This window comes from Lactuca saligna, chromosome 8 (assembly GCF_052625555.1).
Source record: "Lactuca saligna cultivar CGN05327 chromosome 8, ASM5262555v1, whole genome shotgun sequence".
In the NCBI taxonomy this organism is placed as follows: domain Eukaryota; kingdom Viridiplantae; phylum Streptophyta; class Magnoliopsida; order Asterales; family Asteraceae; genus Lactuca; species Lactuca saligna.
The window spans coordinates 34909695-34928372 of NC_136424.1; the positions used below are offsets into that span (position 1 = coordinate 34909695).

Consider the following 18678-nt stretch of genomic DNA (forward strand, 5'->3'; position numbering starts at 1 on the left):
CAAGCTAGGATCCAACACAATACTCTACAACCTAGAAGAGGGATACCGTAATCTAGTTGCAGAATATCTGAAGGTAGGTAAATGACGATTTACCAATTTCCACAATGAAAACGAAAAAGAAGTTTAAGTTTTAAATGAATGAAACTCCTAGATCTTTTGAGATTCATTGAACTTTTCAATGGCATGTTTAATCTCGATTATGCCCTACTATTTGTGACTGGGATGCCGAGGATCACAAACAAGGTGTGAATAACCATACGAATCACGTGGTGCGCCCAATGCTACTATCACCTAATCAATGTGCCGGTTAGCCACACACGCTCCATTGATCTATGATAAGCATCGAGCCACCCTTCGCCACCAATGTCATCCCCAAATTAGTGTGCCGGTTAACCACACACGCTCCACTAACGTTTGACAAGGGTACGAAGTGTAATTCCATGGGTTAGCATACAATTTCACATTTTTTCTAAAGTAACTATGATTTGGGAATTTGTAAAAGCATTTAGTTACTTTGTACTTCATTATACTTATAATGGAAGGTTTCTGTCCTATCCTACCCGTTCGGCTAATGACCCTCCACTAGTCAAGAGTGCGGTGGGTAAGAGTGGATACCCATTCAATCGCCATTTTATAGGCAATTTCCTTAAACACCCCTTATAGACCAGCTTCGTGAATGAGGCCTACTAACGGTAAGACTGACTGTTTACTCATACATATATATAATATTAGACTTTTAATGTTATATATAGTATAGGGTGTATTTTACACTTTTAAAATACTAGGTGGTTTAACTTAGTAAATTATGCTTTTAATTTAATTAAATGTGAACCAAAACTTTATGGGTTTATTAAATCACTTTTAATTATACACTTTAATTAATTAATAAAACCACAAGGGTGTGATTTGAACTTTTCAAATTACTAGGGTTTTAGAATTTAACATTTCAAAATTAAACTTTTAATCAAAATTTTAAATTCCTAAACTTGAGGGCAAGTTTTGAAACATTTCAAAACATTAGGGATCAAACAACAAATAATTCAAATTAAACAATTAATTTCATAATTATCTATATTTGACCTAATCTTATTTTAGTCATTAGATAATTACCAAATAACTTTAAATAATCCATATTTATCACATAAACAACCAATATTTAAAATATTTGAAATTATCTATTGTTTTGGCAAGGATAAACATATAATTAAGATAAAATTCGGATTTTAACTTCATAAAACAATTTAAGCATCAAATCCAAGTCAAAACAGCAGCTAAATACCGAAATACCCTCTGCCTGACGCACTGACTCGCCGAGTCAGACCTGGACTCGCCGAGTAGGGCCAACTCGCCGAGTCCAGATACTGACTCGCCGAGTTGAGTCGAGCAGAGGCAAGAAACTCGATTTTCGGTAAATAATTCAACATAGCATCACATACAACAGAAACCAATCAAGTCTCTGATACCACTGATGGGTTTTTAGCATAAGAACAATCCTATGTGCTCATACAAACCCTAATGCTTGGATCTAGGTTTCTCTATTGTACATGCTTTGAATCCAAGACTAATAAACTTAGATCTAACATATTATGAACTGAATTAGGGTTTATATAATTACCTTTGATTGTTATATAGCAATAACAATCAATTCCTTGCTTGGATTGGCTTCAAAAGTTTAGTGCCTCAAGTGTTGCACCTCTAATGGAGTCACAAACACCATATGCAACTTGGATGAAGAGGAGAAGAAGAGAGGCTGCCCAAAAACGACTAGAAACCCTAGAGAGTTAGTTGTCCACGTTTTTGGAGCCTAAGGGGTCCTTTATATACTTGTGTGGGCTGCTAGGGTTTCAGTCAAAACCCTAATGGACAGCTTAAACTCTAAGCAGCCCATGGAACCTTTTGGATAAGGCTATGGACGAAAATATGATGGGCTTCCATCATAATTTCGTTCACCCCTTATTCCTTTAGTATTCCTTAGCCCAATAACTCAATTATCCAATAATTGCAATCCAGTCCCCTGAATTTAATTAATCTCTTTTAGCCACAAAAATTAATTATCAATTAATTCTTGACTAATATTAATTAAACAATATGATTTCTCCTTTAATATATTATTCTCATAATATATTAATAAATCATATTTAAACCTTTCTCTCCTTAAATCATCCTACATATTGCTATGGTGAAGGCAACCCAAAAGGACCATGCTCATAATCGGGTCAAGTACATACCAAAATAGTTATGGACTTAGACACTAATCCAACATATATTTCTCATAATTTTAATCGTCATGGTTTTATTTCTGAGCAACGCACGGGTTTTCGTCTAATAATTAAATAAGAGACAACTAGTAAAATACAAATACATATGAGCACCATTTAATTAATAGCAATCAAGTAGCCTTCTTTGATATTTTATTTTTTATGTATTTGTACTCACTTGAAAAGTATATGAAATCCAAATGCCCTATTTTTAACTACTATAAGTAATTAAAATATATTAATTAACAATAGACTACAAATTGATCAAATAGAACACTCTTAGGGATCAAATATGGCATTATATTTCATCATCAATACTTATGATGACAATACAATGAGTGAGAAGACAGACGGATAACAAACTACATCATTAAACCTTTTCAGATGATAAAGTCAATTCTTTTAAGAATTACATCTATGGATCTACTGGATATAAAATGTCATCCTAGAAACTACAATGAAAAGCTTATAATATTGAAAAACACTGTCGCGAAGGCATGATGTCATAAACTAAACCTTTTCGGATGATAAAGTCAATTATTTTAAGAATTTCATTCATAGATCTACTGGATATAAAATATCATCCTAGAAACTACAACTAAAATGTTATAATATTAAAAAACACTATCAAGAGTGCATGATGTCATAAACTTACAAGATGATCGATTAAACTTGAAATTACAACACACGTACACATTTGAAAGTGAAAACGATGATTTGTCATGATGTCGTGAACTTCCAAGGTAATTAAACTTGAAATTGCAACACAAGTACATTTGAAAGAGAAAATTATGATGAAATGGAGTAGCATATAACTTAAGACTTTAACTACTAAAAAAACAAAACAAAGAACCTTTGAGTGGCATGAACTTGAAAACACATCTATGAAACACTCAACTTTATTGTTTGCGAGCAATGCATTTAAAAACATCTAACTTCAAGAATTATATCCTAATCAATATTTTGGATACTTATTTTCGATATTTTTAGGTAGTTGAATGTATTTAAAAATATCTAACTTCAAGAATTATATCCTAATCAATCTTTTGGATACTAATTTTCGATATTTTTATGTAGTTCGACTATTTGAAAATCCAAAATATATAGCTTTTATCCTATAGTTTTGTGGTTATTCAACAATTTAAATAAACAGATATACTTAATGAAGGTATATTATGATCGGAAAATATTATGAAACATACATAATCTGATCGAAATCGAAGTGCTCAAAACTTATAAGAATAATCTATTTTTTCTGAATTGCATAAAAGTATTTTATCTAATTTTTTTTACAAGAAACCAGTTAAAAGAGAATGTTACAACTTGACATATAGTTCAGGGACCATTGTTGTTAATACACAAACATGCTTTATTTGTGCAACGGATGAGCAAATTAGGGCAAAATTACTTGAAAAACACTCCCATCCTCCTATTCGAGGCTACACACAGAGAGAAAAATAAGGAGTGAGCGAGAAAGATGGGGTGGATCGGGGAGCAAATCGATTCGGTGAAATCTATGCAGTTCAGGCAGCTCCTCACGCAAGCAGTTAGCCTTGGTTCATGATTCTTCTTTCTAAAATTCATTTTCATTTCTTAAGTTAGAAATTGAATAAGTTACATTGTCGTTTGCTTCACTTCGTTAGTGGAATTTCCTTTGATCTATGCGATTCAACGCAAATTTGATATCAATTTCTAGATCTTCATTAGTTCTTCAAATTAGGGCATTTTTTTCAACAATTGAATTGTAAAGCGTCTATTAAATATTTAGATGTATGTGCATTTACACATCCTTATTGGATCTTGTTGCGGGATGAAACGTTTGGTTCCTCTTTAGCACCGTTCTAGAATCAATTTTGAAGTATGAGATAGTTTTGCATCTGTCACTGCTACACGATCGACGCATGTAGTCTTTTGTCACCATGCATTCCTTTTGTTGTTATAGAGTGTTTGGAATGCAAAAAGAATTGCCATTGATGATTACCTATAACTATCATAAATCAGTGTTGTAGCAACCTAACATATGTACAGCTTTTATATATTTTTTTTAATTCTTGGATCACGATGATATCCTGAATGTTGGGTCTTTCATTATCTTCTCCAGGTATGATTGTTACATCAGCATTAATAATATGGAAAGGGCTGATGTGCATAACTGGAAGTGAATCACCTGTTGTTGTTGTGCTTTCTGGAAGTATGGAACCTGGTTTCAAAAGAGTAAGTGACACAAGTAAATAACTTGTTGGCATGTAAATATGTTCTACTTCTAACTTTTTCAAATGTCTTGTAGGGTGATATTCTGTTTCTCCATATGAGTAAGGAACCAATTCGTGCTGGAGAAATCGTGGTGTTCAATGTTGATGTATGCTTCTTAATTATGTCACTTTTTGTTATTTATGTAACTCTAGTAGAACCTATCTTTCAGTTACTGATTCAATAGTATCTTGAAAGCATACAATTTACAACCTGACTTAACTATCTCTTGTTGGTTATATACAGGGACGTGAAATTCCAATAGTACATCGAGTTATTAAGGTATGTGTAATTGTGTATGCAATCATATTGATGATCTCCAATGATATTTCTGAATGTAATATCTAACTACTAATATATATTTTATGTAGGTTCATGAACGTGAAGGTAGTGGAGAAGTTGATGTCCTCACAAAAGGTACTTTGTAGTTTGTATATTCTACTCATAAGTATTGATTTTACAGTTGCAAGTATTACAAGCAAAGTGTCATTTAATCAATCCGAATCACACTACTTGCTTATCAACTTATCATCCAGTGGCAATTCTGTAATTTCAGGAGACAACAATTTTGGAGATGATAGGCTTCTGTATGCTGAAGGCCAGATGTGGTTGCAAAGACATCATATTATGGGGAGAGCTGTTGGGTAAATATAAAACTTTTAACTTTTTGTTTACTCAACCCCAAATACTTAAAACCTTTGTAAAATACATGAATTTGGTGCTTTTTGCAGGTTTTTGCCTTATGTGGGTTGGGTGACAATTATAATGACAGAACAGCCCATCATCAAGGTTCGATTTAATACATGGATCTGTTTATTTTGGCATTCTTTTTGGAGTGTAAACAAGATTTTTACTGATTTATTTATTTATTTATTTATTTATTTTGTATGCAGTATATTCTAATAGGTGCTCTGGGGCTGCTTGTAATAACTTCTAAAGAGTAGTAGCAAATGGTTAATGGTTGTTTGACCATGTTTGTAGACCAGTACTTTTTATGATTTGTGGACAGATATAGCTTCGATATAAACTATTTTACCCTATTACAACTAAGGGGGTGATTGTTGATTCAACTCATACAACGATATGCTTCTAGAATCCTTCAAATTATAAACAGAATCAAAGTTTCAGATAAAACTTAATTTGTTTTGATTTTTTGTTTAAATTTATTATCTTATACTAAAAGGAGACAATTTATAACATGTTTCGACTTTCTATTGATCAAAAGTCATAGCTCCAATAACGATGGTTCATTTCATGAAATAAAAACGCCAATGTGGACTCAAATATTTTGTTACATGTTTCCACTTTTAAAGATCCTGATATAAATTTTGGAATTTTTATACTATGGCTGTTGTGATTTGAACTTTAACTGATTATGGATGTGTGACATTGCTGATTCTGATTCAAATATGGGAGAGCATTGGTAAATGAATAGTCAAGTATAATGAGAACTCAAATATTTTATGAAAATCCAAGAAATCGATCATGGCCTTGGGATTAAACTCATCTAACGGCCGTGATTTGTAGGGACCCGTCATTTTATAGCACTCTAACCATTTTGTAAGCGTCTATAAATCACCACCATCAGATGAGAACCATTTTGTAAGCGTCTATAAATCACCACCATTAGATGAGAGTTTGGATGATATTGATCCAAGGGCCGTGACAAGTCCTCTACTTGTGAATGATAAAATGTTTTGATTAAGGTTATGTTTGGGCGTACTAACTGAAAAGTTAAATGTTAGTTGAAAAACTAGTTGATAAAAGATAACTAATAGTTGAAAAACTTGCCGATGAAAAATAATGTTTGTTAAAATTATTTGAGATATATAAAATTAAATAAAATGATATTTAAGAGAATGTGTTTTTGGATTAATTAATTAATGAGTATATTTTGAAAATTTTAAAAAACTTATAAAAAACTAATCTAAGTAGATTTTTAAAAAACTAGCTTATAATTTACTTTTTAACTTGCTAAACACGACAACATAAACAAAAATCAAACTCAGCCTAAAATGTTATAAGAATTTGAAAAAGGATTACAAGTAAAGAAAAAATGCTTATGAAAAATAAATGCATCACTTAACAATTTATCTCATGACTTGCTTTTGAGGGACCTAAACTGAGTAAGAATAAATCGATCTGGACCAATAATACGAAAAATAAGAATTCAATGGACTAAACTTACCGTTGATATATAGTCTAGGGACCAAATTTGTAGTTTACTCAAACAATAAATCATCCCCCTATAACTTGGAATGATTCTTTATGATTGGATTCGGAGGCAAGGCGTTTAATTTTCCGGAGTGCTTATGATCAGATGGAGAGAGTGATCTCTTTCCTGATGATCTGAATCCGAGGAACGGAATCCTCCTCAAATTGGAAATCTGTGTATTTCTGATGGATTTCATGGATTCTTCCACCACCTCCACCACAACTATTCCACGCCCACCGCCACCGCCAGCGCCAGCGGCATCGTCTGAATCATCCCTTCTTCTATCCGACTCCACTCTCCAAAATGCTTCCTCACAGGTACTCTCTGCCTCATATTATTACAATGCAATTGATGACATAGATCAATCCTTTTTCTCATCATTTCGAATTTTGATGCGGGTTACATATTCGATAATTCTTTGTTTTCGTTTATTTATATTGCATTTAGTCCATGAGGAGGAAAGTTGTGCAACATTCATTGTAATCGTTGTTATCATCTATTCGTGTTTATTAATTGAAACATAAATTCGATGATACATGAGGAATCTTCAACAACAGTTGTATTCTAAGTTTGTTCTTCAATTACCTTCTCCAGCTGCTTACCCTAATCTACTTTTATTCTTCATCATTCTTCTATAATTACTACTTATATACATTTTCGTTTGCTTATCAATTTGCACCTTTTGTAGGAAGATCATTATGTAGCATCCATAACAGAAGAACATGAAGTAACCTGCTGGGGATGTGGATTATGCCTTATTCTTTCACCCTATACTCCCATTTTCAAGTGTGGTTGGTGTGGAGCCATATCCGATCACAAAGCAATCAAAAAGGACAACAAGTACATTTGGTGGATACGTTTGAGAGACAGATGTCTTCTCTGTGTTCTCATACTATTCATGTTCTTCATTATAGGTAAAACTCCATAGTCCATACCCTTAACTCATTACTTTACTTACAAACTAATCTGATTACACACAGGTGGTGGTATCTGGGCTATATATCCTGTAATCTTCTCTAAAAGTTACCTTTTTGGCATACTCCATATGACTCTAGCAGTTCTTTTATCAATCACCACAATTACCACTTTTGCCCTTTCTGCATTCCGGTCTCCTGGTACACCCCCTCTCATCCCCTGGGGTAGCTACCCTGCAGTTGGAAAAAATGGTCTTGCAGGTTACACCTTTTGTAAATACTGTTCAAAGCCAAAATCCCCTAATTCTCACCATTGTCGATCTTGTGGCATGTGTGTGTTAGACATGGATCATCATTGTCCCTTTGTAAGTTTCATCTTAATCCACATACATACATACATACATACATACATACATACATGAGGTGTTACTGAATGATTAAAATTACAGATTGGGAATTGTGTGGGAGCTGGAAATCACCGTGTGTTCATCTATTTCTTGATCTCATCAGTGATAAGTAGTTTCTATGTCTCTCTGATATCTTCATTCACTGCTTTTTGTATATTGCCACCAGGGAGACACATACCTATGGCTGCTTTGAGTGGGCCCGGTGACTACATGTTGATTGTCACATGGGTTAAGGAAGTTGGGTTTTCGTTTTATGAGTCTGTGGAGTCGTTATCAGTGAGGGGTATTGTTGTCATTTATCTTTGTGTTGCAAGTGTTGCAGTGGAAATAGGGTTGAGTGTGCTTTTGTGGCAGCAGTTGTCTTACATTTATCAAGGGAAAACGTATTTAAGTCTTTTGAGTTCTCGTGGGACAAATCGAACGAGTAAAAAAGATTGTCAGAATTTTGTGAGGTTCTTTGGGTGCCCCTATTCAGCGACTAGATGTCTGTTAGGTTCTTGGAATTCTAGAAAGATTCACAAGAAGTGATCACTTGATATGATGTAAAAGTACAAAAGTTTTTGACTGATGAAAGAGATGAGTTATTCATGCTAGAACGACTCATGCATTTAATAATCTATATATACATTGCATTTGAATTACTAAGTTATTGTTGTAAAGTAAACAATACAAGGTATATTATACTTAAATATTAACATACATACATTACTAATGTATAATATAATTTATAAAAAAGTAAATATTTATTATACAATATGTTATATAATTATTATTATTATATAGTAATATATATAATGCAACATTACTTTCAATATCTTGATTCTTGAATGGAATCACTTGCAAAGCTCATGGTTGCCCTAAGTTGTAATGTTTGATAAAGATAACGAATAAAAAGGAGAATACATGAGTTTCAAACATGGACCATAACCCAGTCGCTTATGAAAAGGCAGTTGCTCCAACTATATATCAGTTAAGAAAAATAGTAAATTGAAAAGAAAAGAAAACGAGTTATAAATGGGTGGTAAACCGTTGGTTTAAACAATTTTGATTCATTGTTGTAGTTTGTGTAATTGTGTAACAGAAAGAAAATTGTGAAATGATGTAAAGAATGATATATTTGCATGTATTTATAGGTTTAAAAAATAAGTAAAATAATTTATTTTAGAAAACTTAATTTTCAACCGTCAAAGTGACTAAAAGTGATTGTTGTCTTCTTTTCCACCAACGCCTCTATGTTGCATTTTGGACAAAAATTGACGAGTGGTGGGCCTGGGGAGGCATTCTTGGTGTGGCCACAACGTCGTGGAGGTGCCACCTAAGCTCCCTCCATGGCGTTTAGAGGTAGCCTTAAAGCAATGACGAAGCTATGTGGTTCCAGAGGGTTCCGGGCCACTACTCCGTTTCAGCCTATCAATGTAAAACAAATGGTTTTTCTATTAAGATGTAACGATTATAATATAAGTGTAACTACTATTTTATTTTTGCCACTAGTACCGAAAGATTTTGCATCCACAGTTGCCTTGAAGAATCAATAGGTTCTCTAATTATGATATCGACACTTTACATCCCTTAAGGGTGGATGGTATGGCAAGAAAGATGGGAGGTATCATCGATATCTCCAAGATGAAGATTCTAAGTAGTAGGAGGTATCATGGTTTGTTTTCCAAGAAGCTAAACTCTCTCTCTCTCTCTCTCTCTCTCTCTCTCTCTCTCTCTCTCATTTTTCTATGTTTTGATTACTTGTACATCATCCATAAAAGCTTGTACCAAACATGTTTGTATATGTTTAATTTGTTTGTGAATTAATTTGTATTTATTTTAAAATAAAAAGGTTAAAGGTGTTGAGAACAATGTTGTAAAACTCGCCGAGTTTGTCGATTACTCTTCCGAGTACTCCCTACTAGGCTCTTACCAAGGCGAGTTACAAAATTCGGGTATTCCTCGATCGGCCAACTCGGTGATTATTATGTATAATATACTTAATGATTTATTATTTAACACACACATGTAATTATTACTATATATATTTTTTAAATTTTCAATTATTATTACGAAATGAGACAATTATGTGTTTTTCATTTTTTGTATATTCATATGTATCTAATTTTGTTATACATTTCAACCAACTTATAGTTTTAACTTATCATTTTAACATATATAATTTCTCTAAAAATATTTTTACATGAATTATCGAATCCGAATACTACCGATTACTTGTTACTCGGTAGTCGGCCGAACAAATACCAAGTAACGAGTTCTACGACCAGAGTTGAAAAGAAGAGTTTTCATTTGTGGAGGCGGAAGAAAAAAAAAATAACTATAAAATGGGTTGTAAAACCGATGACTTTCCATTTTCTATTCGAAAACCAAAAAATGTCACATTTTTATTTTCCTTAATTTTTTTAAATATGTTTTATATCAATATTATATTTTTTGTAAAGAATAAAAAACCATAAATTTTAATATATATTTTATAATTGTTTAGTATATATATATATATAATTTAATTAACTATTATAATAAAAAATAAAAAAATAATAATAAAAATAAAAATAAATAAAAAAGGAAAAAATAATATTTTCTAACCATTGGCCAATCAAAGATAAACTTCAGCAAACAGCATCCACACCTTCGAGGCCTAATTCATGGTGCAAATCCTTTTCTGAACTCAGTGGTGGGTCAAATTAACATTTAAATGGACCAAAAGATCCATTACCGAATCCAAATTACACCAAGATCCACAAGAAAATTAACACCTAAAACCAACAAGAAGAAAACAACTACATCTGAAACAAGAACTTGAACCCACATGAAAACAACACAAAAACAATCTCAAACCCTAATCTACTCCGCCTGCTCAACCTCCGCATACGGTGTCTCCAACTGAGCCTTCTCAGCCTCCTGAACCTCCTTCTCAGTCTTCTTACCTTTCTTACACTTGTAATACACACTCATGAAAGTCCCCACAGCTCCATACTTATTCCTACACTGCTCATACAGCCCTGCATCAAACATCCTCCAGAACTTCTTCTCATCAAGCTCAGAAACCGCGTATTGTGGCTGGAACCCATGGTTTTCAATCAACCAGCTCTCTAATCGGCTAACTGCATCAACCCCATCAAACACCTCACCCCTGAACACTGATGCTGGTGTGTAGTAGACTCCAATATCTGTGTACATTTGGGCATATGGGGTGTCACCTTGTCTGCGTTCTTGTTCGAACCCTGGCTCTGGGTATATCATTGTCTTGCATGGGAGCTTGTAGAGTCTGTGTGGGCACAGCCATAAGGGGTACACCTGTAAGGTTTGTTTATGGTGATTGTTAGTTAGATACCCTTTGAAAGTTAACAATCTTTTTGGTGAAGATAATAATCTTTTTGTAGAAAGTAACAATCTTTTAGGAAATTTACAGTATTTTTTGTATAAATCAACAATCTTTTTGTAAAAAAGTTGACATTCTTATGTAGAAATGACAATCTTTTGGTGAACAATAACAATCTTTCTGTAAAAGGGAGGATCTTTTGTCAAAATCAGCAATCTTTTTGAGAAAAATAATAATCTATTAGTGAAAAAGAACAATCTTTTTGTAGAAAGTAACAATCTTTATGTAAAAGTTAACAATCTTTTGGTGAAAATAACAATCTTTTTGTGTAAATTAACAATCTTTTGGTGAAAAATAACAAACTTTTTGTATAAATTAACAATCTTTTTGAGAAAAACAACAATCTTTTTGGAAAAATAAATAATCTTTTTGAGAAAAACAACAATCTTTTTGGAAAAATAAATAATCTTTTTGAGAAAAACAACAATCTTTTTGAGAAAAGCAACAATCTTGTTTATAAATTAACAATCTTTTTGTAAAAAAGATGTGTATTTGTACCTCCATCTCACGATCAACCCACTCAAGGGCATCAGGAACCTTGTAAAGAGGAACAAGCATATCTTGAATAACATGCATCTCATGATAATAATTCCTTATAGCTTCACCTTGTGTAGCCTTAAGAAGAGAAACCTTTGGTGGCATCAACCATCCAAGAGAATATCTAAACCACCATTGATCTGCAAACGGAAGAATAAGCTTCCCTTCCCAATACAAACACCTCGTGTGCCTATGATAATACTCTCTAGTCGGAATATACTCCACAAACTCCCCTTTCTTAAGTGCAGTTTGAGCATGCTGATAAAACCATGGCTTAAACCACCACCCAACACTATTAATCTTATTCCCTTTCATCTTTGCCTCTTCTTTAGACGCGTATACACCCGTCATACAAACGCCCTCATGTGGATTATAAATCATGGTTTCCACAAAGTCGGGAACCATTTCATTGTCCTCGTCACCAAACCCAGGGGCAAAAGAGTCAATATACCCTTTTGCGAGATCTCTCACGTTGCCTCTAACGGGTTTATACGTCAACTTCATGTACTCTTTAATCGGGATAAGTTTGATTTCAGCAGACATGAGAAACCCAAGAGTCCCTTGAGACCATGGAATTGCATAAAAAAGATCAGAATACTCATTATCTTTTGTTGCCCTAACAACTTTCCCATCTGCAAGACAAATCTCATATGCCACAACAGTATCAGAGAAAAGACCATATAAATGAGAGCTTCCTTCAATCCCATACCCGTTTATAAGCCCACCAACTGTCAAATCATCCAGCTCAGCAACAACAGCAAGTGCAAGATTCATGGGGACAGTAGCACGTGTGATTTGACCCATGTTGACCAAAGGCTCACATTTTGCAATCATTCTTTCTTGATCTATTTCAAGAATGTTGCGGAAAGCAGAAAGGTCAACTTCAAAATGTCTAGCACGTTTATAGTCAACATTCCTCATTCCAACTGCAATCCATGGCTTTCTTGCTGTGCATACAAGCCCATCTTTTGATGGGTTTCTTTCTTGGAGACGTTTCACAACTTTCTTGACATTTTCTTCGTGTTCTTCTTGGCGTTTCTTGTAGGACTTCCAATTGGATCTTACATCTCCAAGATATGTGAGGAAGTAGAGAGTGAAAGAGATTGGGAGGACAACAAAGATGACAAGAATCCATCTAAATTGAACAAAATAATCCACCCATACTTTCTTCCTCTTGGGGCGCACTAATGGGGCCTCAAGATCCGCCATTTCAGGAGATGATGATCAACTGTAACATTAAAATAATCAAATGTTTCGTTTAGATCATCATAAAGAGCACAAGAATGGAAAAAAAATTTACTACAATGTTTCAATTTGTTACCAATCTATGCAATACAGTTGATTTCTTACCAATGTATGCATAACTTGGTATATTTTTAGTCACGAATTGAAACATGAGTGAGTAAATTGGTAAGAGATCCGAGAATAAGAATGCTGCTTCATGTTATGTAATGAAATGGATACAGATAACAATGAAAATTAAATAAAATAGTATATGCAATAAATTGGTTTACTTTTAGTAATAAATTGAAACATGACTGTAATAATAAGAATAGAAATAGCAATGATTCAAAATAAATTGGAACAATAAATACTGTACGGCAATATGAGATTTTAAAGCATTTCAGGAAACAGGATAAATATCTTTATAAGATTTCCCTTCTCACTCATCCACCCAAAAACATTCAAACAAATACTTCCAAAATCAATGTAAAATGTAGATCCATGTATAGTAAACACAATCGACAGTAAATTTATCAGAATTAGGGACCACGGAGAGAGGAGAAGGTGAGTTATTCACTCTACAAGCAAGCTCAAAAACATTCTTTTTAAAATCTCCAAATCAACAGGAAGTATGCTCAAATTCGAAGTATCTAGTAACGATAGCATCAACATATGTAAGTAAGAAGCTTGTAATTGCTTGAATACCCTAAAACCCTAAAAGAATTGCACCCGTTCTAAGCCTTTCGTATTGTTAATCTGCAACGGATTTAATATAAGGGCGAAAGGAAAAGTAGTTTCATATAAATGCATGCATAAACACTAAACAGATTTATCGACCTAGTAAACAGAATGTGCATAATGTCAATGGATCGAAAAACCCTTAAACGATAACACAAATTTCGAAGCAACAATGCCGTTTTAAACCATTAAAAGTTCACAGTCAAAACACAAATTTGAAGATCTTCACAATTGTGTGTGCATCTGTGCGTATGAATGGAATCATGAAACGAATAATGAGAGAGAGAGAGAGAGAGAGAGAGAGAGAGAGAGATGATTACCCAAACCCGAAGAATGAATCGGAAATGTAGGAGAGATCCGAACACTAAAAGGGTCGGATCTTGTTGGGGGTATGAGAAGAAAGGTTTTTCACTGCCAAGAAGCAGCAAGTGAAGCAGGGGCAACTTTGGAGAAGACGATGGATTATATTTTATAGCGAACTGATGGGCCGGTCATCACGTGACAAAAAAATATCTAAAAATAAAAAAAACAAACCTTCTGTTTTATTACCTAAAAAAATACAATAAGGCCAATATGCACGTGACAATGACGTTAATTGTATTATTGATCCTTTTAATATTTATTTATTACCAAGATGTTGCTGATAAATCAATCAAGATTAAACACATTTTTATGTGGGAGAGACAATTGCGTGTCTATTTGGTAAAATATTGAATATTGTCTTCTTTATCTATGTGGATTTGATATACTATATTATCAAAAAAAGAATTTTAGTATGTTTATTTTGATTTACTTTAAAATTTTAGTATTAGATTTTGTTGTAAACATAAATTAAATATACAAAAGAACTTCTAGTCCAACAGATTCAAGTTCCGTTCAAAAATAATTTAATAAGAGTAAGTTAAATTTATTGTTTAAAAATAATATTAAATAAATAAAATAAAATCAGATATTAGAACGACTCTGATTAGGCATCAAATCAATATCATGGTTTAAAAGGAAAAGTTATTTATTAAAATGGTCATATATAAGATGGAAATATATCTTTATGTTTTTTTTGGTATCTAACAAAAGAACTGAGTAAATGCATACAAACTCGTGATAACATCTTTTCAGACTAGTAGAATCGATAATAAACATTGAAATTAAATATCTTGCTATATTTTTTTTGGTGAGAAATTAAATAGTCCTATCTTTTTTTTATATATCTTCCTACCCATATGAAATGATGACATGTATCATATTTTGATAAAATTAATTATATTTTTGAACACTTGTTATCATTTCAAATGGATAGGAAGATAATTAATTTCAAATGGATAGGAAGATAATTAGGAAGAAAAATAATAAGATATTTAATTTCTCTTTTTTGATAAGCATTTACATGTATATTTTATTTTGAAAAATTAAATATCATCTTATATCTTTTTTTCCTACTTATCCTCCTACTAATATAAAATACTAACAAGTGTCATTTCGATAAAATTAATAACATTTTAAGACAGTTGTAATTATTTCAAATATAGGAAAATAAATAAGAATAAAAATAGAAATATATTTAACTTCTCTTTTATTTTTCATAAGGATAATTTAAGATAATTCAATTGTTCCTACCAAATAAAAATCACTAAGCATGAATACACACCTATTTCGTTGTGGTTGGTAATGTTTTGCATGTTCTTAACGTTTTGTTCAACCAGACACACATAAATATTTATCGTTAAAAAAATCGTTGTATGATCATTTCCATATATTTAAGGGGTTCGGAGACAGGAGACTATATATGTATGTACTTGTTTAATTATTGCAATGTGATTATTTTTCATTCCAAATCGATCATTTGTTGTCATCTTGATTTGATTGTGTTTTAATACAACATTTTGAGGTAATTTGCATTTTTGATCCATAATTTATTTGTTTAACTTGAAAGGTCTTTATTGTTTTTTTTTTTTTTTTTTTTGGTTCATGTCTTATCTAACAATATTATTTTGCCCTTGATTTTTTTATTTATTTAGATAAACACACCCCAATCTCATTTCATCTCACCCTACCTTACAGTTACCTATTCCACATTATTTAAATAAATTAAAAAATCAAATGGTAAAATAGTCTTTTTAGATAAGACAAGACCGAACGCGCAACAGAAAACAAACTGTATGGACTTTTTAAGTTAAAAATATAAGTTACGGACCAAACATGCAAATTACCCCAAACCATAAGGACCATTCGTGTAATTTACTCAAAAATTTTTTTTTTTGGGGGGGGGGGGGGGGGGGGGTGAACACTAAAATCAGTCCAAAAATAATATTGTATGTAATTGTTGCTTCCTTTTTAATCATCTATAATTTTACTACAGTTTTATGTGTGATTATTTTAATTTATTTAACTGTTTGTTTGAAATCATATTTCTAATATATATTTATTTGTCTATATATTGAAAAACGAGATCCCATCAAACCAAAGAGATTTGAATGGGCTGGCTATCACGTTCTTGATTATTTTAGTATTAAACATGTCATGAATTTGATTATAATATGCCATCTTTCATGATTCTACAAGATCCATTTTTAAGTATGTGTAATATTTAACTATACAAAAAATATATGTTTCTAAATAGTAATTCATTTTTTTATCATATTTTGGTCGTTAATAATGGAAGACACATAAAAGTTTCCAGAAAAGTACTATTGTTTCTAACTATGTAATGGTGCTCAAATGTTTTAAAATCAGATAAATAATATACGTGTAAAGATCTTTATAAAATTATAATGATATTGATATCGTTAAGCACTTAACTGGAGCTTATTGCTTGTGATTTGATAATATAAATACAAATTATAACTTGTATCGATTTGTATTTTACAATTTAATTTAAATAATTAAAAAATTTTACATTAATTACCAATGTTGTCAAGATCGGGAGCACATGATCGTTTTTAGGCTTGTAAGATCGGTATCGTAAAATCAGTATCGTGATCCTAAAATCCCACTAAAACATAATTTTAGTTTATAATTTTGAAACATGAAAAATATTTCAAACATTTAAATTTTCATTCAAAAGTGATAAAAACATCAAAATATTAGTCATAAGCCAAAACATAAAATGATAAACGGTAAAATTGTAAAGGATAAAAGATATAAAGTGGTAAAAAAAATTAAAAATCAAATAAAGGTAGGATGGAATCAATTCCGATCCTACGATCTTACGATCCTACCTGTGATTCTGCTCCAAATACGATATGTTTATGATCCGACTCCTTTTTCATATTTAAGATCGTACGATCCTACGATCAGGTTCACGATTTTGACAACCATAGTAATTACTATTGTTTTGGTAATTAAGTACATGTTTTCTCATAAATAATAAAGTTAAACTATTTATAAAAAATAAATGAATTAGTTTTAGGAGTAGGTGATGAATTAAGTCATTAACTAATTAAAGGAGATCAAAAGGTTTGAATAGAGTGCTACATGTTGTAATTAATTAATACGCCTTAAAAACAAAATGTTGGCCACTAATTAAATTGTTAAGATCCAATATATTATTTTTAATGCGGAAATTCTTGCAATATTATAGTTTCATGTCGTATTTGTTGCAAGAAGATCATGGCACTTTTCAAATAAGTTTTTGTTGTCGAGCCTTGAGATCCTATTTGATACAAATAGTCTAGCTTATAAGCTAGTTTATTATAATTTACTATTTTATAAAAATAAAAATAGCTTATTTTAGGTTATAAGTTAGCTTTTGATAAAGCTATTTGATATTGGGTGTGTTTGACAAAAGTAGTTGTTAGCTGGAAGCGATAGCTGGTAGAGTGTAGCGGGTAGCATGTAGCGGATAGTTGCTAGCGGAAAGTTGTAGTTTTTATTTGTTATATGAGTGTTTGGCAAAAGTAGCTGGAAGCTTTTGAAATATATAATATTACATAAAAGGACAATTTATTAAAAATAAATAAATATATAAATATAATTTTAAGGGTAATTATAGAAATTGATTTCAAAAGCTCAGTAGCGTTTTGTTAAACGCTCAACGCTACATGAAGTAGCTTTTACATTTGGAGGGTTTTGTTTAAACTAAAAGTTAAACGCTTGTACTGTCAAACGAAGTTTTTGTTTAAACTAGAGCGTTTTGTCAAAAGCTAAAAGCTAGAAGCTACCAAACGCTTCGAAAAGCTTCGTGCCAAACACGCTCATTATTTTTGATAAGCTTAACGAGCTTTTTGAAAAATAATGTAAATAATGTTTATTTATGTCATTTTATATTGTGTGACATATCAAATATGTTTTTCTTAATATATTACTGCATTTCATGAAGAGGTAAAAGCCTCTATTTAAACACAATCTACCGACTAAAATATAAAATACATATAAAGCAACCTAAATGTTATTAAGCCCTATTTTATAAATATATCCGACACTCTTTCTCAAGTTAGAGCATTAAACATGCCCAATTTGTCGCATATGAAAGACTACAAAAGGGATGTGAAACATCCTAAAAATACGGTCCGAAAATTTCATTTTAAATTGTAAATAAAAACCACAAGTATCATTCATCATATAAAAATCATAATCGTGTATCTCATAATTGTCATAAACAACTATCAATGTATCAAAATCATATGTCAAAACATCAAAGTAGATCATCCCAGGCTAAAAGTTGTGAGGTGTGTCATGCAGTTATCCCGAGCTCTTCTCATTGCTAGCAGAAGTACCTGAAACCAAAACTGAAAACTGTAAGCACGAAGCTTAGTGA

The 18678-nt window shown here is 32.0% G+C and overlaps 3 protein-coding genes across 3 annotated transcripts; 2 read left to right on the forward strand and 1 right to left on the reverse strand.

Annotated features, from left to right (window-relative positions):
* The first annotated feature begins 3639 nt into the window (after positions 1-3639).
* LOC145013103 (uncharacterized) lies at positions 3640-5642 on the forward strand. Its single transcript, XM_078971907.1, has 8 exons — positions 3640-3814; positions 4360-4472; positions 4546-4617; positions 4755-4790; positions 4880-4925; positions 5065-5152; positions 5240-5297; positions 5402-5642. The coding sequence occupies exons 1-8, from the start codon at positions 3736-3738 to the stop codon at positions 5450-5452; spliced, it is 543 nt and encodes a 180-aa protein (XP_078828033.1). The 5' UTR covers positions 3640-3735; the 3' UTR covers positions 5453-5642.
* Positions 5643-6795: 1153 nt separating this feature from the next.
* LOC145008328 (protein S-acyltransferase 11-like) lies at positions 6796-8663 on the forward strand. The gene is made up of 4 exons (XM_078966946.1): positions 6796-7040; positions 7412-7637; positions 7704-8002; positions 8087-8663. The coding sequence occupies exons 1-4, from the start codon at positions 6909-6911 to the stop codon at positions 8570-8572; spliced, it is 1143 nt and encodes a 380-aa protein (XP_078823072.1). The 5' UTR covers positions 6796-6908; the 3' UTR covers positions 8573-8663.
* Positions 8664-10702: 2039 nt separating this feature from the next.
* LOC145012795 (delta(24)-sterol reductase-like) lies at positions 10703-14393 on the reverse strand. The gene is made up of 3 exons (XM_078971590.1): positions 14246-14393; positions 11925-13191; positions 10703-11341 (listed from the first exon to the last, which is right to left on the reverse strand). Exons 2-3 carry the CDS (start codon positions 13170-13172, stop codon positions 10889-10891), a joined length of 1701 nt encoding a protein of 566 aa, XP_078827716.1. The 5' UTR covers positions 13173-13191; positions 14246-14393; the 3' UTR covers positions 10703-10888.
* Between the last annotated feature and the right edge of the window lie 4285 nt (positions 14394-18678).